The 27,963-nt window shown below is 42.3% G+C and overlaps 1 protein-coding gene across 2 annotated transcripts in view; it reads left to right on the top strand.

Moving 5' to 3' along the window:
• Window positions 1-27,963, top strand: part of VPS53 (VPS53 subunit of GARP complex) — a 166,080-nt gene that overhangs the window by 71,722 nt on the left and 66,395 nt on the right. For both annotated transcript variants that reach the window (XR_010090947.1, XM_063457083.1), the window contains exons 10-12: window positions 3,312-3,454; window positions 10,793-10,934; window positions 21,264-21,365. Coding sequence is in view for 1 of the 2 variants with exons in the window: in XM_063457083.1 (XP_063313153.1) it covers window positions 3,312-3,454; window positions 10,793-10,934; window positions 21,264-21,365 (387 nt within the window). In the remaining variant the exon portion in view is untranslated. The remainder of the gene's footprint in view (window positions 1-3,311; window positions 3,455-10,792; window positions 10,935-21,263; window positions 21,366-27,963) is intronic.

Raw genomic sequence — 27,963 nt, 5'->3', positions numbered from 1 at the left:
CATTCCTGCACTTGAAGGCTTAAATTTTGTTAACCTCCTAGTTACAAATATTATGCCAGTTACATCTTGAAAACAAGTTTTTGAGGATGAGTGGCACTCAGATTTTCTATATGAACCTCACCATACAATTTTGGTTCCCAACAAAGGTCACTTTTTGCATCGAAACATGCATTGAATATTATTTTTAGTTGTTTCAATTTTCACTGTGTGAGTTATGAGGGCTTAAGAATTTTGATCAGGCTAGAAGTTTGTGTGACTTGGTACAGTAGAGTAGGATTTTTGAGAGTATGCTTCTAGTAGCCGAGGTATTTGCAGTGTGACTGTTCTTCATAGAAGTGGGTAGGCTATTGCCTACATGGGCTAGGAGTACAGACCCTATTTAACGTGGAGTGATATTTTGGGATATAGGAGTTTCTCAAACCGTCGACTGTAACCCAATCTCTGCCACTATACACTGTGATATCAATTTAGTTTCTTTTTTTTGTTGTTGTTGAAATACCTCATCTCTTGGCTCACTTAAAGTGGAACTGTCACCGTCTGTTGAATTTGCAGACAAAAGTCAATACTTTGTAGAGCCACCTTTTGCGGCAATCACAGTTTGAAGTCGCTTTGGATAAGTCTCTTTGAGCTTGCCACATCTTACCACTGGGATTTTTGCCCATTCCTCCTTGCAAAACTGCTCCAGCTCCTTCAAGTTGGATGGTTTGCACTTGTGAACAGCAATCTTTAAGTCTGACCACAGATTTTCTATTGGATTGAGATCTGGGCTTTGACTTGGCCATTCCAAGACATTTACATGTTTCCTCTTAAACCACTCAAGTGTTGCTTTAGCAGTGTGTTTGGGGTCATTGTCCTGCTGGAAGGTGAACCTCCGTCCTAGCCTCAAATCACGCACAGAGTGGTACAGATTTTGTTCAAGAATATCACTGTATTTAGCAACATCCATCTTTTCCTCAACTCTGACCAGTTTCCCAGTCCTGGCTGCTGAAAAACATCCCCACAGCATGATGCTGCCACCACCATGTTTTACTGTGGGGATGGTGTTCTTTTGGGTGATGTGATGTGTTGGGTTTGCGCTAGACATAGCGTTTTCTTTGATGGCCGAAAAGTTACATTTTAGTCTCATCAGACCAGAGCACCTTCCTCCATACATTTTGGGAGTCTCCCACATGCCTTTTGCGAACTCCAAACGTGCCATTTTGTTTTTTTGCTGAAAGTAATGGCTTTCTTCTGGCCACTCTATGGAGTGTACAGCTTATTGTCGTCCTATGTAAAGATACTCCAGTCTCTGCTGTGGAACTCTGCAGCTCCTCCAGGGTTACCTTAGGTCTCTGTGCTGCCTCTCTGATTAATGCCCTCCTTGCCCGGTCCGTGAGTTTTGGTGGGCGGCTGTCTCTTGGCAGGTTTGCTGTTGTGCCATTTGGTTATGACAGATTTGATGGTGCTCCTGGGGATTATCAAAGATTTGGATATTTTTTATAACCTAACCCTGATTTGTTTTTCTCAACAACATTGTTCCTTACTTGTTTGGAGAGTTCCTTGGACTTCATGGCAGTGTTTGGTTAGTGGTTCCTCTTGCTTAGGTGTTGCAGCCTTTGGGGCTTTTCAAAAAAGGTGTGTGTATACGTAATGACAGATCATGTGACACTTAGATTGCACACAGGTGGACATCATTTCACTAATTATGTGACTTCTGAAGGTAATTGGTTGCACCAGAGCTTTTTATTGCCTTCATAACAAAGAGGGTGAATATATACGCACATGCCAAATTTCTAAAAAATAGTTTTCTGTATATATTTTTCTAATTTCACTTCACCAACTTAGACTATTGTGTTCTGATCCATCACATAAAATTCAGATTAATAAAACATTGAACTTAAGGCTGTAATGTAACAAAATACGTCAAAAGTCAAGGGGGTGAATACCTTTGCAAGGCACTGTATTTCCACACTTTGTTTTGCGCTAAACCAGCACTTATTCATACACACTCCCCAAGAACATACAGTGGTAATTTAAATATATATATATATTCTTTTAATAAAGGAGTATATTTTTTAACAGTGTTACTGTTCTCTATATTGGATATAATTTCTACTTGCCAGGGGTGAATTTGCATTTACCAGTGGCTAGTGTAGAGTGGAAATGTTTCCTAAATTCCTTAGCTAAATATTGCATAGAAAATAGTAAGACGGCTTAGATGAAAGAATACACAATTCTTAGTAACAAGACAAACTCAATCATTTAAACATAGGTTTGTATATTTACATGTAGATGATTTTTCTCATAGGTTATAATAATAATAAGTTGAACATATGTACTATTGTTCATGTGAAAGTAAATTATACAGTAGAGGTTAATACATCAAAAGGTCAAAAACGGAGAAAATTAACATAGGCAAAAAATAATACGCATTCGTTAAATCACTAGTCAGTATCAATGTGGCCTTCAATGCAATATTTGCCTTAAAAAGCAAGGTAAAACCTCAGTTTCGACCACTTTACTTTTTACAGTCACATACGTACTTTTACAATCAGTCACGCCCACGGTCACATACAGACATAGTATATAGATAAACAGTCACATACAAAGACACACATGATCATACCTGCAGTCTTGTGTGTATGTATGCAAGTGTGTATATATGTGTATACGCATATGTATTATTAAACACACTGTTCTCATATGCACAGTCGTATATACATAAATTAGACACACAATCACATAAGCTTCCCTTTCCACTCCCTGTAGCCTACATCTGGCTCAACCAGTGGGAAGGACTGGTAACTGCAGTTAGTGTCCCTGGTGTTAGTGGTAAAGAAGCAGGAGAGCTCTGCATCTACTTGCACGGTCTCGTTCCTGTTTCCCCACTGCTACTAACATAACAATAGGCACCTGGTTTAAGTTTAACAATACTTATCTTACCCACTGGTGCTACTATGTACCAATTCTAATTAAATAACTAGCTGCTTGCTTAATGATACAGCAACAAGCTGGAATTCTGACATCCTCTTTGTCCTGTAGGCCTTGGCCGAAATATAGAATTGCTACATATTTAGGCAGTTTTTTTTCTGTTTTATTGTTGTCAGTTTATTTTTGTCACTTTGTATAATTTAACTTTTTTTGATATAATTTGGTGAGTTGTGTTTGCAGTATTATATGTTGTGCTATTTGTCTGAACTGAGGGGACCTGTTCTTACCATCTTTACACTCATCTCTGAATACACAACGATTTTACCATGTTTACATGTCATGATTATGCTTGTCTGCACCGCACCTAACCGTGTGCATACTAACCTTGGTATCTCTTGTAGGTTGCATGGCTTGATAAAATTGACAGACGTTATGCATGGATAAAACGACAACTAGTGGACTATGAAGAAAAGTATGGTCGCATGTTCCCAGTGGATTGGTGCATGACTGAACGCATTGCTGTTGAGTTTTGTCATATCACAAGGTAAATCAGCAGATCACAGAGGGTTAAAGGTCATGCTGGAGTGTTTATTTTGGTAAAATGTCCACATTTTGTAGTCTCTTTCCCACATATTACACTTTCATTTTGGCCAGATTTTTAAATGCAATTATCCAAGTAATCTGAAAAGTGTATTTTATTTATGGTCCGTAACCTGTTTGCATTTATTACAGTGCTGCAGCAACTAAAGAAAGTTAATATAAACAAAGCTCCAGGGCCTGACGGTATCCATCCACGTGTACTTAAGGAACTAAGTGTAGAAATAAGTGAACCTCTGTTTTTAATCTTTCAAGATTCTTTTCTTTCAGGAAGTGTTCCGGAGGATTGGAGGAAGGCAGATGTGGTTCCTATATTCAAAAAGGGTTCAAAATCCTTGCCTGGAAATTATAGACCTGTGAGCTTAACTTCTGTGGCTGGTAAAATATTTGAAAGGTTATTAAGGGATAATATTCAAGAATTCCTTGAGAAGAATATGGTTATCAGCAAAAATCAGCACGGTTTTATGAAGCACAGGTCATGTCAAACTAACTTGATTGCGTTCTACGAAGAAGTAAGTAGAAGTATAGATCAGGGTGTTGCAGTGGATGTGATCTATTTGGATTTTGCCAAGGCATTTGATACAGTTCCACACAAAAGATTAGTGTTCAAACTCAAGGAAATCGGTCTCGATGAAAATGCTTGTTCTTGGGTAGAACATTGGCTTAAAAACAGAATACAAAGAGTTGTCGTTAATGGTAAATTTTCAAGCTGGACAGAGGTGGCAAGTGGTGTCCCTCAGGGGTCTGTTCTGGGACCCCTTCTATTTAACATTTTTATAAATGATCTTGAAGACAGCATTGAAAGTCATGTTTCAGTGTTTGCAGATGACACAAAACTTTGTAAAATAATACAATGTGAGCAAGATATTACTTTGCTGCAGAAGGATTTAGATAGACTGGAGGACTGGGCACTCAAATGGCAGATGAAATTTAATGTTGAAAAATGCAAAGTTATGCACTTCGGCGTAAAGAATACAAAAGCAACGTATACCCTTAATGGAAGTGAATTAGGGATAACAACACACGAAAAGGACTTGGGAATTGTTATAGACAACAAACTATGCAACAATGTGCAATGTCAATCAGCAGTGGCCAAGGCCAGTAAGGTATTGTCATGCATGAAAAAGGGCATTCATTCTCGGGACGAGAATATCATTTTGCCTCTCTATAAATCACTGGTAAGACCACATATTGAATATGCTGTGCAATTTTGGGCACCTGTTCTAAAGAAGGATATCATGGCACTAGAAAAAGTGCAGAGGCGGGCTACAAAATTAATAAAAGGAATGGAACATATCAGCTATGAAGAAAGGTTAACAAATTTAAACCTATTTAGTTTAGAAAAACGTCGCCTGAGAGGGGATATGATAACATTATACAAATATATTCGGGGCCAATACAAACCATTGTGTGGAAATCTATTCACAAACCGGACTTTACATAGGACACGAGGCCATGCGTTTAGACTGGAAGAAAGAAGATTTCGTCTAAGGCAAAGGAAAGGTTTTTTTACTGTAAGAACAATCAGGATGTGGAATTCTCTGCCTGAAGAAGTGGTTTTATCAGAGTCCATACAGATGTTCAAACAGCTACTAGATGCATACTTGCAAAGACAGAATATTCAAGGATATAATCTTTCAATGTAGGGTAATAACTGCTTGATTCAAGGATAAATCTGACTGCCATTCTGGGGTCAAGAAGGATTTTTTTTGTCCTAGCTTGTTGCAAAATTGTGCTTCAAACTGGGTTTTTTTTTTTTTTTTTTTTTTTTTTTTTTTCTTTTGGATCAACAGCAAAAAACAGGTGTGAGGAAGGCTGAACTTGATGGACGCAAGTCTCTTTTCAGCTATCTAACTATGTAACTATGTAACTATGTATGTAACTACAGAGTTCTAAAACCTGACTTTTGTTGTTTTACATTCTGCTCTTGTCTGCACCATTATTGCATAATTTGCAATTTTCCTGTGATTAGTCCAGGTTGACTCTGCCTATGCTGATTGTGCTTCCTAAGGCCTGTGTGGGAGACTTGCTACTGTGTGGTGGATATTTCAGTATCTGCTATAAATTAGTGTTAGAAATAGCACTTTCATGTTCCAATGAGCAAATTTTGTATAGAGCAAGTGATCTTCCTTGTGAAATTTTTGCTCACGAATATCCACAGTGAGGGGCGGAGCCAAGTAGTCAAGCAAGACGGGCACACATTCCATGAGCTCCGTAATACACAGCGATATTTACAGCCTCCAAAACCCTGCAGTGACCCGAAATCGGGAAAAACAAGCATCCACATTCACGACGGGTCGCAATACTAAGAAACAAAAGCCCGACAAGCCCAGGATGAGGATGAATATTGGGGATCTCCTGAGACACGCGCACGGAGTGAGCGGGCCCAAGATGGCCGCCGAATACAACGTCTTCTCAGACTTCTTTGAGGAAATGGGGACAAATATACCACCTTTACCTCCACCCCAGGCAGTCCCTCGATGTGCTGACTCCCAACCCGTGACAACGGCCGTCCTGAACGATCTGCTCACCAGCCTTCAGAAAACTGTTCAGGCCGATGTGGCCTCCCTCTGCTCCGACCTCTCAGGCCTTGTGGGTCGAATAGAGAACGTGGAAGCGACATCCACGCAACAGTCCCAACGGCTCGGCTCTCTGGAAGATGAAGTGCGATGCCTTAAAAAACAACAACTCACCTTCGAGCAGCAGTTTGCAATATTGGAAGATGCTAGGTGCCGCAACAACATAAAGGTGTGTGAAGTACCAGACGACCTACCAGGGGCAGAACTCCCACACCTTGTACAGAGACTGATCGGGGCCTCGCTGACTCCCACCAGGCCAGAAGCATCAACATTGATGGTACCTTCCGAGTCCCGAAACCACAGAGAGCACTGGAGTCCACCACTAGCGACATTGTGATATGCTTTACCTGCAACAGGGATAAGGCGGCAGTACTGGCGGCACTAAAGGGAACGTCACCATACGAATTTGAAGGCATGGCGCTTACTTTCTACGCCGACCTCTCTGGAGGCGCACTTAAATGGAGAAAATCCTTTCAACCTTTCACGGCATTGCTCCGAAACAGAGACTCTCGATATCGATGGCGCTCCTCAGGAATGCTACAGGTCCTGCAGGCTGATGTTACCCATGTGGTTCGAGATCTGACGGAGGCAGCCGCCCTACTAGAGGTCCTGGGCCTCCCGCGGGCCTCTGTAACCAGGCCTGGCTTACGCAGCACCTCAGCGCCACCACATACCTGGGACATGGAGAAAGTTACCCCTTTTGTCCCGGCGGCCACCTACACTCCAGCCACAACCTGAGCAGTGACAATGATTTAAGTTATTGTTGTTTGCTTTCTTAGCTATCATATTTGTTATGTTTTACACACTTTTAGACAGTTGACTTACACAAGTCCGTTCACCACTGCAGAGGGTCATTAAGACCCGACTTCCAAGGCTCCTCAACCCCCCGCCTCTATACCACTGACGACCACCCAACTGCTCAAGCTACGCCCAGGGGCATAAAATAACTATAGATACCAGTCTATTATCCAACAAAACATGCGCAAAGCCCATCAGGTCATTCCTTGGATAATAGCCTAGCTCACGCGACGACCACACACCAATACCACTCTAATTGTTTTGGTTTCTTTTTAACCTTCAATCGTTCTCCTTTTTTTTTTTTTATGGCCCCCACACGCAACCCCCAGCCCTAGAATACCTAGAGGCACACGCTCAATATTGAACCTTGCAATTGACGTGACATACTGTCGCCCCATACCGAGGCCACTTAACAGCTTGTACATGACGAACCAACCCAAGCTTCTCAATAACCCTAAAAATACTCTCCTCCATGTATAAGACACCTCTGACACAGCGTACCCAGCTGGAATAGTAACCTGGCTTAGATAAGGCTTACTGTAAATGGAGAATTCCACCTTAAATCCAGCACACAAAGAGTATACTCCAACCAGAAGGAACGAAGTTTGGACATGCTAAGTCCAGACCACAGTCCTAAATTAAATACAAAAGATTCACAAGTACATCACGAACATGACTCCCAAAGATAAACGGCTAAGGGAATGCCTGACACAACAACTGATAGAGGATGCTGAATAGGTGGTTACAGCCCCATTCATCTGGGCCATTGCAGTTTGATTTATCCCACCCACCACTCCCTCTTCCAATTCACTGCCTTCTGTGAGTCTTGAAGTTGATGTTTGGTGGGTGAGTGTGCGCTGGATCTTGTATGAATGTTTAGTTGAGTGGAGCCCTCTTAGACTTTCTTAGACTTTCTTAGACTTTCATGTTTGATGAGCCCTTCAGGTTTGGAGTGGCAAGTTTACATTTTGAGCCCCGTATAAATATATACTATATACTATATAGTATATAAATATTTATATACTATATACACATGTTTATCTGTATAGCTTCTATAAATTGGTGTGAGATTAGTAAGCTGGAACAGCTATTTTGCCAATTATAATTTGTGTTTATTAACTCATATGTTTATTGCCTCAGAGAACTAAGAACCGAGTTGTCTGATTTTTTTTTTTAATTGCACCGGTCTTGTCTTTCAAATGTCTCTTAAAAGATTTTGGATTATTTTTTTACAGGCTAGCCTATTCTCTATTACTGTAGTTTAGTGATACGTTTTTTTGCTGAGCTGACTCCGGGAAAAATAAACTTTCCCTCGAGATGAAAATGATCGACCGTACAAGAACTTTTAAAATACCCCTTATACCTGTCATTGTTTTTTTTTTCTCTAATGAATAACTGTGTTTGCTGCCATACCTTTGTTCTCATAATACAGATTCTAGCTTAAAACCTCATTGTGAACTGTACCCTGAACTCCTCACCTTTCCACAAACAGATCTCTTGCCCAGCACTAACAATGAAATGATTAGATTAAAACAGCAATTTGGAAAAGTGGTGGCAATGCTTTCTGTTTGCTAATGTTGAAGGGAAACTGATTTGTATTAAAGAGAGAACTTTCTACTGTGAATCATTCACAGTACCTACATACCAATATTAAACTGCAGTTTTTATTGACATATGTTTTTATATGGCAATTTATATATCTAAAACCTTATTTTATTCCCTTAAGCTGTTATGGTACTCTGTGTATTAAAGGACCACTATAGGCACCCAGACCACTTCATTAAGCTAGGTTTAACCCTTTCTGCTGTAAACATAGCAGTTTCAGAGAAACTGCTATGTTTACCTATGGGTTAATCCAGTCTCTAGTGGCTGTCTCATTGACAGCCGCTAGAGGCGCTTCCGCGCTTCTCACTGTAATTTTCACAGTGAGAAGACGCTTGCGTCCATAGGAAAGCATTGAGAATGCTTTCCTATGGATTGGCTGAATGCGCGCGCGGCTCTTGCTGCGCATGCGCATTCAGCCGATGAAAAAAGAGGGAGGAGAGTCCCAGCGCCAAGGCAGCCCGGCACTGGAAAAAAGGTAAGGGATTAACTCCTTCCTCCCCCCTCAACGCCACGGGAGTGGGACCCTTAGGATGGGGGCACCCTCAGGGCACTAGTGCCAGGAAAACAAGTATGTTTTCCTGGCACTATAGTGGTCCTTTAATTCTCTTATTCACACTTTGCATAGAATACCTGATCTGCCATGTTTATTATTATTATTATTTTATTATTTATATAGCGCCATCAGATTCCGTAGCGCTGTTCAACTGATATGTGATAGCATTTCACTGTTCTATATAAAAATCTATGTTTGGGAGACATACATTTAAGTGTTTATTTAGGGAAAGTCTTTCATATGTACTGCAATATGCCACTTAAGGTCATATAGTTATTTATGAGTGGTAGAAAGTGGATCCAAGCTTGACAAATACCCTTTCAGGGTTTGAAACTTTTCTGTGTCTCACTTTTCCAAATAAATAAAATTGAAGATACTTGGAGTGCCTGGATCCTCTTTCTACCACTGATATCTACTACCTGGGACAGGGGCTGGCCCTTGGTCCAGTTTAGCACCCGGATCTTCACGTGATTGGAGTGTGTTTTTTTTGGGTTTTTTTTGTGTTTTTTTCTCTCTTTTTGCATAGTTATTTATGGTCACAGAAAATTCCCGAATAGGACATACATAGATATAAGAAAAGTTGGCTCAATGTGCGGGTGAGCCTGTCAAAAAGAGAGCTTACCTATTGAAAAGACTAACTATCTATATGTATGTCTATGTATACATGATATACATGTGTGTATTTGTGTACATTCATTGATATATATATATATATATATATATATATATATATATATATATACGTACACACACATATTGTTAAACCCAGATCTGTGCACACCAGTTAAGTAATATGACTTGCTTTTCCCACAGAAATATAAAATTTGCAGTGATGTTACTACTGCAAGGGATTCTGGGTGTGCAAATGAGTTTAACAAAGACTCTGCCTCATTTTTTGGAGTTACTTTGCTGTATACAACTCAGGAAGGGATGCAAAGCAAGTGAACCACTCATGGACACCTGTTACTGGCTGGTTACTGGCTCATGCTGATGAGTTGCATTAACAATGAAACTTTGAGCTACAATTTTAGCGCTTGGACGGTATAATCTCCGCTTGTGGATATAGGTCCATTGTATTTGGCCAATATGTTGGAGTGTAGATAGATATACAACATAATCAAAAATAGGGCACAAGGATAATGTAGTATGTCAGCAAATCCGATTGATTAATTAGATTTTCTGACATGTTACACTATCCTGGTGCTCTGTTTTTGTTGTATATCTACATTACACTGTATTGGACCTATATTCACAGGCGAAGATTATACACTACACTATATATTTTGCCCCCCCAATTAGCCACCGCAGAATGGGTTCAGACCCACCTTATTTTCAGCTCTCCACGGGTGGCCCGGCACTGGGCCCGCCCCCTTGGTGACATAAGCAAAATTGCCGATTTTTAGCCAGCCCCGTGGGGAAAGCATTATATTGGCTAAAATCAGCAAGGGGGCGGGGTCAAACACCATTTTGGCCAATCAGCACTTCCTCATGATTATACTCACCAGAACAACTACATTAAGCTGTAGTTGTTCTGGTGACTATAGTGTCACTTTAATATTTTTTTTGTGGGAGCAGTTTTTTTTTTTTCTTTCTTAACTTTCCTGGAAATCTTTTAGATGCCAAAATCACATTTTTGTCAAAACACAAATAATTGTTTTATTTGAATTTTAGATCTCATTTACTTGCTGAACTAATGTATTTATTAAAGCTCTTATTTTATTTACATTGACTTTCAATCACTTTGCTGCAGGAATGATCTGGCTAAAATCATGAGGACTAGAGCCAAAGAGATTGAGGTGAAGCTGCTGCTGTTTGCAATTCAGAGAACAACGAACTTTGAAGGCCTTCTTGCTAAACGTTTTTCTGGTTGCACCTTAAGTGGTGATGTCATGGTAAGGAGCATATTATTTTGGAAGTAGAACTGAAAGTTGTTGTTTGTTTTTGGAATGGTAATAAAGAAATATAACTGGTAAAAGTTGAGGAATTTCACAGAAGAGAACAATCGAGGATGGGAAATTGAAACATATAGGTTACAAATGTATAAAGTGATTTAAAAGTGCTGTATGACAAGCAGGTGCAGCATACATTTAAATTGTAAGAGTCTGTGTTTATCAACTGCAAAATAGTGAAACAGTTTACCCTAGCAGCTCAAAGACTAGAGAGTACAATTATCAAGAGACATGCTCTTAAAGTCACCAATTTTTTCCTATTTAAACATTTCTTTAGAAGACATAATGTGCACTTAAAGGGGGACACTGGTTACCAATACAACTTTAATGAATTTGATTCAGGCTCATTATTTTATTTCTTCATGCTCAAATCTTTATAGTTTTTGCACACCAAAAAAAAAATGTTTTGAAGAATTCTGCACCATAAGCCTGTTTCCTTAGCATGCCACCCAATGCCAGATAGCCTTCCTTATCGAAGGTATCCACAGTCTCAGCCCCAACAGCCCTGAGTGAGAAGATTTCAATTCACTGCTTAGCTGCAGACAGTCAGAGAAACTATAAACAGCAAGTCATATCATTACTATATGCCTCCCAGGGTGTCCTCTCCTTACATTGCAGGTTGTTTTGTTTTTCAGATCATTCAGTACTGTCAGTGAATGAGATGTGTGCATACCATTTTGATCAGGAAGTAATTTTCTGGAGTGAGGGAGTGTAGCTAAAGAACCAGACTTATGGCGCAACATCCTGTAAAACAAGCATGTCAAACTCAAAGGTTAACACAGACCAAATAAACAAGGCTTACGTTTATGTGGGCCGCAAAAAAACTAAACCTTCAGTTTTCATAGAAACGTAGGTTTATTTAAAAAAAGTACAGTATAAAAAATTGCCTTACTGACACTGAACGGTCTCACACTCATAGGGCTTCAAAGTAAACAAAAGAGCACATTTATTTTAATGAGATATGTATTTGCATATAACCAATGTATCAGTCCAACTACCTTGACATCTTAGGAAAAAATTGGTAATGGAACTGAAATAGTGAATGTAACAAATGATGTGATCTTGTTAAAGGGAGACTCCAGTGCCAGGAAAACAATCCGTTTTCCTGGCACTGCAGGTCCCCTCTCCCTCCCACCCTCCAATCCCCGGTTGCTGAAGGGGTAAAAACCCCTTCAGTAACTTACCAGAGGCAGCGACATGTCCCACGTCGCTGCTTCTTCCTCCACCACCGCTCCTCCCTGTGATTGCGTCGGTTGGTGGGCGAGACTGATCCTAATGCACATGCGCGTTAGAGCTCCCCATAGGAAAGCATTGAAAATGCTTTTCAATGCTTTCCTATGGGGAAATGAGCGACGCTGGAGGTCCTCACATAGCGTGAGGACGTACAGCGACGCTCTAGCACAGGACACGGAAGTGCCCTCTAGTGGCTGTCTAGTAGAGGTGGAGTTAACCCTGCAAGGTAATTATTGCAGTTTATAAAAAACTGCAATAATTACAGTTGCGGGGTTAAGAGTAGTGGGAGTTGGCACCCAGACCACTCCAATGGGCAGAAGTGGTCTGGGTGCCTGGAGTGTCCCTTTAACTTTGAAGTCCTATGAGAGTGTTCTTCACTTTGGCTGAGATCATCAAATTTGATGATCTCAGACAATCCAATGCTTTTGGAAAGCATTGGTTGGCTATTGTGCATGTGTGGCAAAAAGCTGCGCGGCCAATCAGCATCTCCATGGGGAGTGTTAGCGCCTCCATGCAGACCCAATCTAATACACTGCCCTCTCTTCCCATTCTAATACACTGCCCACAAATGCAATACTCTGCCATCCCTCCCTCCACTCTAATACACTGCCCCTTAATCTAATACACTGCCCCTCCTCCCTCTACTCTGCCCCCCCTTAGCACTAATATACAAGTTTAAAACTCAGCATATCTCCAGCGCCGCACAAGTCTGCTTGTGCTGGCTCCGCCCCCTTTGTGACATAATCAACATGGCCGATTTTATTTTGCCAATCCAATGCTTTCCCATAGGAAAAGCATTGGATTGGCTAAATTCAGCAGGGGGCGAGGCCAAATGCTGTTTTGGCCAATCAGAACCTCCTCGTAGAGATGTATTGAATCAATGCATCTCTATGAGGAAAATTCAGTGTCTCCATGCACGTGGGGATGCTGAACGGCAGGGCTGCTTACTGTGCAGCCCTGAGCCAGGAAGCCCATACAGTGGCCATCTGAGGAGTGGCCACTTGGAGGTGTCCCTAGTTTTCCCTGAAAAGGCAGTGATTACATGAAAATGCCTGACGGTAGCTATTATACTCACCAGAACAACTACATTAAGCTGCAGTTGTTCTGGTGACTATCGTGTCCCTTTAATACACTGCCCACTCCCTCCCCCAATTTAATACACTGTCCCCTCACCCCAATTTAGCACACTACACAGGAAGGGTCCCCAAGCCCCTCTTCTCCTACCTTAAGATGAGCTGCCAGTCTTCCAATTACCACCCTGCAAACAGGAGTGAAGGGGGAGTGGCTGGCATGCGGGGCGGGAGCATGCAATCGGCCATAGGAGGTGAGACCAGATGGGGCCACAACTGTTGTTGTATAATACTTTACATTTGGGCAGAGCCTTAAAATCATTCCTCGTTGTGAAATATATTTTTATGAGCATTCAGAGCCAGTTTGATAAAACTTTTGTAAATAGTGCTTAAGCTGCACAAATAGCATTTAGATGTTGAAAATGCAGAGCCAGGGCCATTGTTTGTTTTACATTGTGTAATTTGTGAATATCTTGAAATATTGTTAATTTTCCCTAGCCGTAATACTCTCCTCTCTTTTGCTCTCCAGCACATGGTAAAGCAATCTCTACTTTGGTATTTTGATAGTTATAGTTTGTGACTGATATGTATTAAACAGACATCAATCCTTTCTCAGAATTTCATACCTCGCGAAGAAAGTCTGTTTTTCTTTTTCTTGTATAAAACAAAGGGTCATATTAACCAAGGCAAAATTTTGAGAAATTCACGATCAAAATGCCTGTTACAAATACCCATTGATGCCTATGGGGAATATGTCTATTTTTTTATTCTTTTATTTTTTTTAATATAGGTTTGCTATAATTCTTTGTTGCCAGAAATTTGGCTGTTTTCACTTCAGAAATGTCAATTTGAGGTCATAAATACAGAGTCTGTTGAAACAAAACAACAAACCTGAAGCAAGTTAATTTCGTCCTGTCACAGTGTGGGATGGTTTTGAGTTATATACTTAAATGTATAAGGCAGAATCACTTCCATTTAAAGAGAGAAAATATTCCGTTGCTATACTGAAAGTTCTGTACAAAATTCACTGTTCATGTTCATAGAGTTTTTTTTTAATATTTGAGAAAAATTATATTTTTAATTTAACATAAAATATTTTAAGAATATTATGATGGCTTACATAACCAGCATATACTGTTAACAATTATCTCACCAATACATTAAACAAGGCTCAGAATTCCCACTTGCCCCTAGCCATTGGCAAGGGAAAATTTAGCTATGGAGAGTAGCCATGGGACACTCACCCCACCAATTAGCCACTCTCTTCTCCAGCCAGGGGCACATTAGACACTCTCACCCTAGCCGTGGGTTCATTAGGCAACCTTTCCCCCAGTCATGGACCCATTATTCCCACCCTTACCCAGCGAGGAGGCCACCATTCTCCCTCTCTCCAAGCGAGGATCCCTCCCTCACATTAGGAGCCATCATTCACCTCCTCCCCCTTCCACCTCCCACCGTCTACCACCTCCCCGTCAGGAACCCACCGTACACCCACTCCTCCAGCTAGGTGCCCACAATCACAGGGTGCAGTTTAGTATGTGCTGTGCAGGCATTGATAGGCCCCTAACATAGGCATTTTAATATATTCCACTGAGACAACTCCTACGTCTCTGAACAATATATATATAATTTGATATGTCCCTCTACCCAGTCAGTAGCCCATTATCCATCTCTTCCCCTAGCCAGGTGCCAATGTCTACCTTTCAATAGCCATTAAGCCCACCCCACCAATAGCCAGTAAATTCATTCACCTTCTTTGATTGTGAGCAAGCCCATTTCTGTTCTTACATCCCATGTGTCGGCTGAGTGCACAAAGGCATTCTGTGAAGATCCTTGAGTTCCACTGTAGGAAGTGACAGCCCACTGCAGCTTCAGCAACGCAGAGCATCGCTATGTGTAAGCACAGTCCTGCACACAAAGACACAAAGATTGCAGAATTGGCACTTGTAATCCCACACATACACGTAACGTGCCTCTGCTGTGTTCTACTTGTCCATGGTGGGGCTAACTTATGTTATTTTATGTGGACACACAGACACCACCACCCCAATATCCCAACTTTATGAAAATTCAATAAAATGCAAGTTTTTGATTTGCCTTTTCAAAGTCGTGTCCCTTTAGATCTGGGGTTTTCAACCCAGTCCTCAAGGACCCCCTACCAGTCCAGGATTTAGGGATTACCTGGGTGTGTTTAGAAAAGGAAAAAAAACACCTTAGACACACCCAGGTAATCCCTAAATCCTGGACTGGTTGGGGGTCCTTGAGGACTGGGTTGAGAACCCCTGCTTTAGATGGTGCTGAGGAGGAGATACCACTGGAAAGAGCAAGCCCCTCACAGTAATGAGTAAGATTATCCTAACTAGTATAAAGAGAAGAGATTGTCTTATCCCTATTACACTTCAGAGATATGGACATTATATTGTCCTCCCCATTTCAGAAGCACTGAGGGTGGGTCATTATCCGCAGTGAAGGGGTTAATGTACAGATTATTTATTCTTTTATAATGTTATTACTTTCAAATAGCAGCCTTTACGGTTTAAACTAGTTTTGTTTTTTACTTAATATTTATAATTCAGCACCAGGCACTAAATTTGGAATCCATTCTAAATTCTTTCCTCAATTAGTCACAAAACCATAGCACTCACTAACAAAAGCAATATGTTATATTTATTGTGTATTTCTTTGTGGAATATTGCATTGTTAGAATATTACCTTAGAGTGATATGTTCTAGTCAATAATCTTTTAATGACAGAAATCCCACCTAAATCCAACATAGCTTTCTATGCTACATTATTCTGACATAGCTTTCTTTCTGATAGGTGCCCACATGGGTTTAGTATTCGGGACAGGCGCATTCCTAACGCTATAGTATTCTAATACAATCACATCTACAGCAAAGTCTTAAATAACTTTAGAAAGATGGCCTCAATCAGCATTCATACATCTTAACCCCTTAAGGACCAAACTTCTGGAATAAAAGGGAATCATGACATGTCACACATGTCATGTGTCTTTAAGGGGTTAAAGGATCACTATAGGGTTAGGAACACAAACATGTATTCCTGACCCTATAGTGTTAAAACCACCATCTAGCCCCCCGGGCCCCTCATGCCTCCATAAATATAGCAAAATCGTACTGTATTCAAGCCTGAAGCTGTAACTCTGTATGCTGTTTGCCTCAGAAAAACAAGATGTCTGCTGACATCATCGATAGTGGTAGCCTGATCCAATCACAATGCTTCCCCATAGGATTGGCTGAGACTGACCAGGAGGCATATCAGGTGCAGAGCCAGCACAATTCAAACACAGCCCTGGCCAATCAGCATCTCCTCATAGAGATTAACTGAATCATTGAATCTCTATGAGGAAAGTTCAGTGTCTGCATGCAGAGGGAGGAGATACTGAATGTTTGGATGCATTTTAGGCAGCCATGACCCAGGAAGGATCTCTAACAGACATCTGAGGAGTGGCCAGTGAAGTTATCACTAGGCTGTAATGTGAACACTGCATTTTCTCTGAAAAGACACTGTTTACAGCATGATTCTACTAACCAAATTCAATAAGCTGTAGTTGTTCTGGTGACTATAGTGTCCCTTTAAGGTTAAAAATATGTTGTTGTTTTTTACGCCACTTGATCCAGCATCAAGACTCCCTCGGTGCTACTTTCCTTTATTTCCCAGTGTTTCAGTATGCATCTAGGCGTAATGGCCTTCTCCACGATAGACCATTCACATGCTCCTCATTGAGGTGAATTGAGGAACTAATGCGCACATTTTACATGTAAGGCACCCCACCACTCTATAAATAAAGCCACCTTTTATCATTATACGTGTGAAAGCTGAAGCTTATTATTTTCCTTCTTCCAAGCTGATCTCTCTCTGAGTGCCTTTTTCCTGAGCATTCATAGCCAGAAGCCTGTATTTATTTAGTAGCAATGTATTAACGTTATTAGATTGTTTTACAATATTGTAACACTTCTGTGCTACCAGGTTTATACAGTGTTTCAGTATGCTACTTTCTTTCAACTACACTGTGCTAAGATGGACTACTAATGCTGATTTATGTAATTTTAAAGGTATTTAGACCTAGGTGCTTTGGCTTAGGAGTCTTAATGCTAAACTACTTGGTTTTAACTTGTTTTGTAGTTGTGTGAATTTATTATGATAAAACTTTTTTTTTTTTTTAATGTACACCTACTTTTTTCTGGAAAAGACATATTTCTGTAAACTACGTAATAATGTTCTAACTATTATATTTGGAAGCAAACCTTTTTTATGTTTCCCTTCTTGAGGGATATATATATTTTGTTAAAAAGTTGTATAATTTGATTTAAAGGGACACTATAGTCACCTGAACAACTTTAGCTTAATGAAGCAGTTTTGGTGTGTAGAACATGCCCCTGCAGTCTCACTGCTCAATACTCTGCCATTTAGGAGTTAAATCCTTTTGTTTATGAACCCTAGTCACACCTCCCTGCATGTGACTTGCACAACCTTCCATAAACACTTCCTGTAAAGAGATCCCTATTAAGGCTTTCTTTATTGCAAGTTCTGTTTAATTAAGATTTTCTTATCCCCTGCTATGTTAATAGCTTGCTAGACCCTTCAAGAGCCTCCTGTATGTGATTAAAGTTCAATTTAGAGATTGAGATACAATTATTTAAGGTAAATTACATCTGTTTGAATGTGAAACCAGTTTTTTATTTCATGCAGGCTCTGTCAATCATAGCCAGGGGAGGTGTGGCTAGGGCTGCATAAACAGAAACAAAGTGATTTAACTCCTAAATTACAGTGAATTGAGCAGTGAAATTGCAGGGGAATGATCTATACACTAAAACTGCTTTATTTAGCAAAAGTAATTTGGGTGACTATAGTGTCCCTTTAAATAAATAAATATGGTTAACCCCTGATTAAGTATTGTCTGAATTGGTTGATCAGCCACCTAGGGGGACACTATCAATTAATAACCAGTCATGGAGTGCACACTGCTAAGCTCAGCCTCTATTGCACTGAGTTTTAAGGAAATAGTGGATAGTTCCATATTGCTGTTCAACATATTGCTCTTAGTCAAGGATGAGAAAGCCTCTTCTGTTGAGGGTTCTGCAAAAGCTAGATGTGAAAGGTTACATAAGGAAAATTACTTGCTCCTGACTGATTAAAAATTACTTTTACATATGTGTTTGAATATTACCAAATGTTCGTTAAAAAAAAAGAAAAGTTTAAAATGTACTATTTCTGTAATTTCCCCTTAAATGTGTGCCAAGCAGTTTTTCTTTCTTCATTTAGAACTTGCACAATTCCATTGGGGTTTATTCACTGCACACCAAATTATAGTAAAGTAGAAACTGAACTCCAATATTTGGAAAACAAATAGTCAAGATGTGACCATAACAGAAGTTGCAATTTTTTTAATTTATTTTTTTTAAATGGGGTTTTTTTACCTAAATTTGGTGAATAAGCCCTTGGTGATCATAGAAATACAGTGTATGTATTTGTTACTTATGCACTTGTTAACCAGCAAGGTGTGTACTGTATATCGTTGGGGGGGGAAAGTGCCTATGAATGGTGAGTCTTGCTAATAGCAGGAAAACTTCTCAACAGCTCACAAGTGAAAGAGTTCAGTTGATACAGGGTTAAACTCTCATAGCACGGCAGTTAAATTACACGTTATTTATTACCTCATAACTAGGTGCAAGCAGGATTTTCACCCCTGAGTTCCCTCAACAAAGACTCCACCCCATACACTCAACCTAGAAATATGAATCCTGCCAGGCCAGCCCCTTGCAATCCTGGACCAGTCCAATTGCTGATGTCCAGACATAAGGTACATCATTCCCTGTCACAACTCAGGAGCAAGATTCATGATTACCAACCCTGAAATTTGCAGACCGCATAGCAGATTGCAAACCGTAAAATCTGACATCTGTTCAACCCTTTATACGATTTAACGTTAAACTGCGGAAGTCAAATCTCCCAGAGTCTAGCCAGTAGTTTAATCTAGGGGCCATAGACCATACTTTTGCACATGCCCAAATTTGTTCTGACCTTGGTCTATATAAATACGCTATCTCATAAGTTCTAAAATCATTAGGGACAATGGACCTCTTTTAGAAGACCTTTAAGTTCCAGAGTTAGGCATACAACTCTCACAATACATGATGGTATTGCAGTATTGCTTACGTCTGCTCCCTGTTTCTTTGCTACATCAAACCATGAGCTCTATCCTCCTTTTTACAGACCATGACTTTTAGAAGTTAACTTCGACAACTGGCTTTCACCTCTAGTATTCACCCTCCCCTTTCACTAGTCATGTTATACTTGGTTTAAAAGTACCCTTTACTATGCCCCGTAGCACGCAAGTACACATGGCCCTACTTTCTTCTATCGGGGGTTCTAATATCCCAAGTTTTCCATAGCCTCCTCCAGCAGTCTAATTTGCGGTGTATATAATTGGACAAAGTACTGCCTAACCGTAGCAGGGTCTGGTGTACCAGGCAGCATGAAGACCGTCTCTGGCGAAGGCCTGTTAACATAATTATCTTTAGTCTCCTTGGTTCTCTGAACCTTGTCATGCGCGCCATACTGTGAGGTTGCAACTACATTATCAAACTACTCTGCTAACTCCCTGGTCATGCGCTACATTAACCCTGCCATGCTCATTACGCCTCTTCTAACAGACCTTTCCACATGGTCAATTTTTTTAAAAAAAAATTTTTTATTTCTTATAGGAACAGGATGCCACGTCCATTTCCCACAGTCTGTTAATTCCCCCTTTATATTGCAGATACAGCTGCCACACGGGATCTACTGCCATTTTAGGTCACTGGTTCTGTGACTTGTAGCCCCACTTGCTCTTTAGTATACTTTGGGCTCTTTGTATGATACCTCACATTGCCACTGTTTCCCAGGGGTCTCTATGGAGTGAGTATCTGTCAAATGCTACTCAGACAACACATCAGGTTGTGAAGTACATCAGGGTTGGTTCTCCCTACTCAGTTACACGGTTACTTTCGAAGTTCACTGGCTGGCAACACAGCAATTCTATCTTGACAGCATACTTATACACGCTACCTTTCAGGACAAAGGAGTGCAATAATATCGTATATATATATATATATATATACGATATTATTGCACTCCTTTGTATGTGTATATATATATATACATGCACTCCTTTGCATGTGTATGTATATATATATATATATATGCTTTCAATTTACAGAATGTTACATGTACACTTGCCTTTAATTATTACACTTTCTTACGGCACAAATTCATATAAGGACGTTGCAGTACTTGTTAACGAATCTGCACATGGCTTTTTTAACCCACAATAAAAAAAAAAAATGTAAAGGTACTCTATGTTCAATTGTTTGCAGGTGAAATTTTTTTTTTTATTATTTTTTTTTTTTGTGTGTGCCAAGAATAAAGCATTAACACACAATGCCCATTCACCACTGACCATTTCAGAATTAACGTTGCAGTATAGTGCTCTGTATGCTTAGGGATTACGGTCTACCATATCATAGCCTGTATTTTACAATTCATCAAAGTATTCTGGAGACATTATAATAAATCAAAGGATAGAAGGCTGAGTAGTCTAGAATGACTCCAGAACCCCAGAAAGGCACTGTTTTCATTGATCTCTTGTATATGGTTCCTTTAATCTCAGTACAGCACCAGTACATTGGCGGGAGTTATACTTTCAGGCAACTGCAGCTATTTGCAGTTATCACTATTAGTACAACTCCTCTCATTGATATTCCAGGAAGAGAGCTGAAGAGACAGTAATGCACGATCTCTGCAGCCCCTCTACCCTACATATCATTAGCATATCACAGCTGCTGTTACCTGGGCGAGTAACTCACCAAATTTGTGCAGGTTGGGACATGCATGTCTTTATATTGCATTGTGGTAAAGTGATGTACCTAAAATCCTATTAAAGATGTGAAATATGTTTATTCTGTAGAAAAAGCCAGAACCAGCACCACCAGTCTCTACCAATCCTTTCTTAGATGATGACGGTATGACAGACGAGTCTTCTCTTGACAGAGAAGGGGACCTGGATAAGGTGAGTTCAGAAGGTTGTTTAAACCATACACTTTGTTTCATGTTTCTTAACCCTTCGCAAAATTTGCAGTAATCCTCTTGTGATAAAGTTAAGGCAGATAGGCCTATAACATGTAACCCCAGGGGGAGTATTTGTAGTATGTGTTGTAGGCAACACAAACCAAAGTTTAGTTAAGGGCCCCTGGGGTGGAGCGTTTGGAGAGCAGGGGGGGCCAATGCTCCACTGTTTGTATACAACTGGGACAAATAAGTTCCAGGCCAGAGTTTTGATCTGTCTCCAACCCACTGCTCAGCTGCAGATAATCAGCTGCAGCAGTGGGAATAAACCCCTCCCTGCTAAGCAGGTAAAGAGGGATTGCTGGCTTCCTCCCTGGAAGCAGGTAGGGGAGATGCTATTCTCTCCTGTGAGAGAGTCAAGGAGACTGGGCACTGGGAGTGCAGAAGGAAAGCAGTTAAGGATGGCTTGGAGCACTGGGAGTGCAGAAGGAAAGCAGTTAAGGATGGCTTAGAGCACGTGGAGTGCAGAAAGGAAAGCAGTCAAGGCTGGCTTGGAGCACTGGAAGTGCAGAAAAGAAAGCAGCAGGCTAGCTGAGAGCACTGGAGTGCAGAAAGGAGAGATAATTTTGTTTCTTTCTAGAAGGAATGGAAGCCACATGCTAACGGAGTGTGGAGTGCAGAGATCTGACAAAGGCACTAGGTTGGTGAAACCAGTTATTGTTCTGTTATAGTTTAAACCCTTGAGAGATAGGGAAACTTGATGTTAGTAAGGCTCAGACCGAGCTAGGTCTTTGTTTATAGGAATTTGTGTTACTGTTTTTTTTTTTTTTTTCATTTGCTGCTGTCTCTGTGGTGGAGCTTAACAATAAAGTGCCTGGAATTAAGTTGCCTTAAAAGACTGTGCATGTTTGTGCCCAAGAGGACCGTGCTATCTGCAGACAAGGATCACACTCTGTAATGTGATTTATTCCATAAAGAAAATGTTACCTGATTAATCTGTTTATCAAGAAAGTTTAATTTGCTGACATATACTACACTCTATCATTTGATATTTATCGACCTATTAATGATTGCAGATGAGCCATTAACTCATAGTTGCACTGTACATATACTTTAAAATAAGTTGACCATTACTGGATTGGTTCTTATTATTATTATTATTATTATTATTATTGTAATTTTTATAGCGCCAACAGATGTTATGTTGAACAATCTAGTTAAAGTGTTCACGGTACTTATGGTGAGGGAACGTACCAGTACGGGATACCGGCTGTGGGTCCTAGAAGACCATACAGGGTGCTAGATACCAGTGGGGTCTGGTAGGGGTGCTTGACAGGCTTCTAAGACATGAACTAAAGCCCACCCGCACTAGGAAACAGATGAGGTGGTTTAACCTATCCTACGACTCCAGGAGAATGTCTATGTACTAGGGTATAGAAAATAATTAGAACCTGATATTACTGTATACCCGCAGAACTACACCAGATCTCCGAGGCGGGCACTGGAGCCTTGTTCCCCCCCCCCCCATCCCCGCCACCCCCCAAAAAAGGTGATATCGTTACCTTGAAAAGTTACTGAAAATACTTTTCTAGCCATAAACCAGTAGCCTGAAATATATTTCCATGTGTTTGGGTATGAGCAGAACACTACAGACACTTCCCCTCTATGGAGGATGTCTGCAAGCAAGAACAACTAACTTCAAATAATAACCCTTGTTAAAGCGGCACTGTCATGCCGAACTTACCTTTCCTCAATCTCTTCCTCCTCTCCCCCTCTCTCGGGATCTGTTATTCTTTTCTTCCATTCTTCTTTAGTTTTCTTTAAAACCATAAGACAAAGTAGGGACTCTTTGTCTTATGGGATTCCTCCGCTTGACCAGCTCTGACCAGCGGAGGAGCAAAGTGTGCTTCATTTCCGCTGGTCAGAGCAATTTTCCCATGATCCCTAGCTTTCCTCCCAGTTCCCACAATGCTTCCTGTCAGTATTGCCGAAAGTCCTGTAACTTAGACAGAACGCCGGCAAAACTGCCGAATTGCATCCTAACAGAATGAGCACCGTTTCTCCATTGGTGTTAGGATGCAATTCGGTACTTTGTTTGTATCGGAATTTCATTCTAATGAATGAAACTCCGATCCTATTCATTGCGGTTTCTGCATCTTGCAGCCGCTTAGTAGATAACTCCCTAATTCCCACGGTAACAGGGAGCTATCTACTAAAAGGCTGAAAGACCTGAATTGGTCTTTCAGCCACATTTACTAACACTAAGTAAAAATGACTTAGTATTAGTAAATAATATGCCCCTACTCGCTATACCGCGAGTAGGGGCATGTCTAGTAAGCAGTGAGCAGCCTGTGGCCTGTGGCTGCTCACTGTAGAAAAAAAATAAAAAAAATATTGCCCCCCACCCCTAAATGACGGGTGGGGGCCGTAAAGTAAAATAAGGGAGGGAGACCTATTGTCCCCCCCCCGGCCCCCACCCCTGAGCGGTGGGTGGGGGCCATAAAGATAATGAGGGGGGGGGACCTACTGTCCTCCCCCCCGGCCCCCACCCCTGGGCGGCGGGTGGGGGCCATAATAGTAGTAGGGGGGGGGACCTACTGTCCTCCCCCCCGGCCCCCACCCCTGGCCGGCGGGTGGGGGCCATAATAGTAATAAGGGGGGGGGGACCTACTGTCCTCCACCCCCCGGCCCCCACCCCTGGCCGGCGGGTGGGGGCCATAATAGTAATAGGGGGGGGGACCTACTGTCCTCCCCCCCCCCGGCCCCCACCCCTGGGCGGCGGGTGGGGGCCATAATAGTAATAAGGGGGGTGGACCTACTGTCCTCCACCCCCCGGCCCCCACCCCTGGCCGGCGGGTGGGGGCCATAATAGTAATAGGGGGGGGACCTACTGTCCTCCCCCCCCCGGCCCCCACCCCTGGGCGGCGGGTGGGGGCCATAATAGTAATAAGGGGGGGGGACCTACTGTCCTCCAGCCCCCGGCCCCCACCCCTGGGCGGCGGGTGGGGGCCCTAATGGAAAAAGGGGGGGGGGACCTACGGTCCTCCCCCCCGGCCCCCACCCCTGGGCGGCGGGTGGGGGCCATAATAGTAATAAGGGGGGGGGGACCTACTGTCCTCCAGCCCCCGGCCCCCACCCCTGGGCGGCGGGTGGGGGCCCTAATGGAAAAAAGAGGGGGGGACCTACTGTCCTCCCCCCCGGCCCCCACCCCTGGGCGGCGGGTGGGGGCCATAATAGTAATAAGGGGGGGGGGATCTACTGTCCTCCCCCCCCCCCGGCCCCCACCCCTGGGCGGCGGGTGGGGGCCATAACGATAATGGGGGGGGACCTACTGTCCTCCCCCCGCCCCCACCCCTGGGCGGCGGGTGGGGGCACTAAGTAAATCCCCCCCCCCCCCCCATCAAGGTGACTAGGGGTGCCCAAGCCCCTAGTCACCCACCCCCCACCCAAATAAAAAATGCCCCTACCTACCCCCCTCACCCTAAAAAATAGTGAGGGGGGAATAAAATTGCTAACCTGTAAAGTAAAATTAAACTTACCATTCGACGTCTTCTTTTTTCTAAAATCTTCATTTTTCAGCCCCAAAAAAGGCCAAATAAAAAACCATCATAGCCGTCGAACTAAAAATAAAATAAAAAACCCGAGCGCAAAAAAAAAAACCGGACGAAAAAGAAAAAACCCGAGCGCACAAAAAAATAATCCATCTTCACCCATGGAGGGCTCCGCGCAGACTGAGCTCCGCAGGGCGGGGCAAGGCTTATAAAGCCTTGCCCCGCCCTGCAATTAGCCTAAGAACACTCTGATTGGTGGGTTTAAGCCAATCAGAGTGCTCTTTGTCATTTTACAAGCGTGGGAAAGTTCTTTGGAATTTTCCCACGCTTGTAAAATGACACAGAGCACTGTGATTGGATGGATTTCAAGCCATCCAATCACAGTGCTCTGTGTCATTTTACAAGCGTGGGAAAATTCCAAAGAACTTTCCCACGCTTGTAAAATGACACAGAGCACTGTGATTGGATGGCTTGAAATCCATCCAATCACAGTGCTCTGTGTCATTTTACAAGCGTGGGAAAATTCCAAAGAACTTTCCCACGCTTGTAAAATGACACAGAGCACTGTGATTGGATGGATTTCAAGCCATCCAATCACAGTGCTCTGTGTCATTTTACAAGCGTGGGAAAATTCCAAAGAACTTTCCCACGCTTGTAAAATGACACAGAGCACTGTGATTGGATGGCTTGAAATCCATCCAATCACAGTGCTCTGTGTCATTTTACAAGCGTGGGAAAATTCCAAAGAACTTTCCCACGCTTGTAAAATGACACAGAGCACTGTGATTGGATGGATTTCAAGCCATCCAATCACAGTGCTCTGTGACATTTTACAAGCGTGGGAAAATTCCAAAGAACTTTCCCACGCTTGTAAAATGACAAAGAGCACTCTGATTGGCTTAAACCCACCAATCAGAGTGTTCTTAGGCTAATTGCAGGGCGGGGCAAGGCTTTATAAGCCTTGCCCCGCCCTGCGGAGCTCAGTCTGCGCAGAGCCCTCCATGGGTGAAGATGGATTCTTTTTTTGTGCGCTCGGGTTTTTTCTTTTTCGTCGGGTTTTTTTTTTTGCGCTCGGGTTTTTTATTTTATTTTTAGTTCGACGGCTATGATGGTTTTTTATTTGGCCTTTTTTGGGGCTGAAAAATGAAGATTTTAGAAAAAAGAAGACGTCGAATGGTAAGTTTAATTTTACTTTACAGGTTAGCAATTTTATTCCCCCCTCACTATTTTTTAGGGTGAGGGGGGTAGGTAGGGGCATTTTTTATTTGGGTGGGGGGTGGGTGACTAGGGGCTTGGGCACCCCTAGTCACCTTGATGGGGGGGGGGGGGGAATTTACTTAGTGCCCCCACCCGCCGCCCAGGGGTGGGGGCGGGGGGAGGACAGTAGGTCCCCCCCCCATTATCGTTATGGCCCCCACCCGCCGCCCAGGGGTGGGGGCCGGGGGGGGGGGGGAGGACAGTAGATCCCCCCCCCCCTATTACTATTATGGCCCCCACCCGCCGCCCAGGGGTGGGGGCCGGGGGGTGGAGGACAGTAGGTCCCCCCCCCTTATTACTATTATGGCCCCCACCCGCCGCCCAGGGGTGGGGGCCTGAGGGGAGGACAGTAGGTCCCCCCTCATTCCCATTATGGCCCCCACCCGCCGTCCAGGGGTGGGGGCCGGCGGGGGAGGACAGTAGGCCCCCCGTCCCCCCCTTATTACCCTTTTTTTTTTTTTTTTTTTACAGTGAGCAGCCACAGGCTGCTCACTGTTTAGTGGACATGCCCCTACTCGCGATATAGCGAGTAGGGGCATTGGGGAGATTTTAATCTCCCTTGTGCTATTATGGGGGTCATATTGACCCCCATAGAGTGAGGGGAGAACCTGGGGGGCTTATGAAGTGGTGGGAAGCTCTGCTCCCTGCCGCTTCTGTCTTTACATATTACAAGGAGGGAGCTGCACGCCGGTAGCTCCCTCCTTGTAATAAACCGAACAAACAAACGAACACTGATACACAGTGTTAGTTTGTTCGTCTGATTTTTTTCTATTCATTCATTCGTCTGTCTGATGAATGAATGAATAGGTGAAATTCCCGTTCGCATGTCCAGGTGTTTCACTGGGCATGTGCGGGAATCTCAGGGCTATCTAGTGTGGGTAGATGACGTGTCCCACAGGGACTTCACCTACCCACACAAAGATGGCGGCGCCCTGAATAAAGATCGGGCAGAAAATAAAGAATAAAAAATAGGTAATGTGGGGGGCATAGGGGCATTTGGGGATGACTAGGGGGTCGATTGGATGTAGTTGAGGCGGGAGGGGGGTTAAAAAAAAAACGGAATTCGGCATGACAGTGCCGCTTTAAGACAAATAAGCAATGTAAGTATAAGGTAGAACAACGTAATAAATGCTCATACACACTTTGCAATGTTCATATGGAATATAATATATAGCTGATGCACCCATCACCTAATAGCATCATCAATATAGCGGGCTGTCTCTAACCTGCAACCTGTGACATCTGCTGCATTACCTGCAGTAAATGGTCTGTGAATTTTGGCTTGTGATCACTCCCCTCCCCCCAAAAAAGCAAAAAACAAAACAGAAGACCAGAGTTAAACATCCTTAATTTAGAAGTAGGTTTTGATTTATATGCACATGTATCAGTTCAGTATCATGACAGGTGCTTACTAAGAAGAACTGCTTCTGATCCTCCAAGTGTATGTAAACAAAGGAGCAGAATCTTGGTCACTCTGAGCTTTAAAGCATGTTAACAGAAAATGCTAAACTTGTGGGATCGAATGAATCACACGTGTTTGGATTAATATGCTTCTAATTGTGTAATGCCCTGGATTTGGTTACTTAATACAATTTGTCACTTGTCACTGAGATTTCAATTCTGTCACCCTTTCCTGTTATTTGTTTGGAAATTGGAGCAGAGGCTTTGCAATGAGTTTGCATGATGCCATTTTTCTCTCCTGGGTTTATTTTTAATCTTCAGATTGTGATTATTAAAAAAAAATTGACAAAAACTTCAAATGACATGATTTGAGATGTCATGTTTCCTCCAGCA

This window comes from Pelobates fuscus, chromosome 1 (genome assembly GCF_036172605.1).
Source record: "Pelobates fuscus isolate aPelFus1 chromosome 1, aPelFus1.pri, whole genome shotgun sequence".
Taxonomy (NCBI): domain Eukaryota; kingdom Metazoa; phylum Chordata; class Amphibia; order Anura; family Pelobatidae; genus Pelobates; species Pelobates fuscus.
This window is presented reverse-complemented; position numbering and strand designations above follow the sequence as displayed.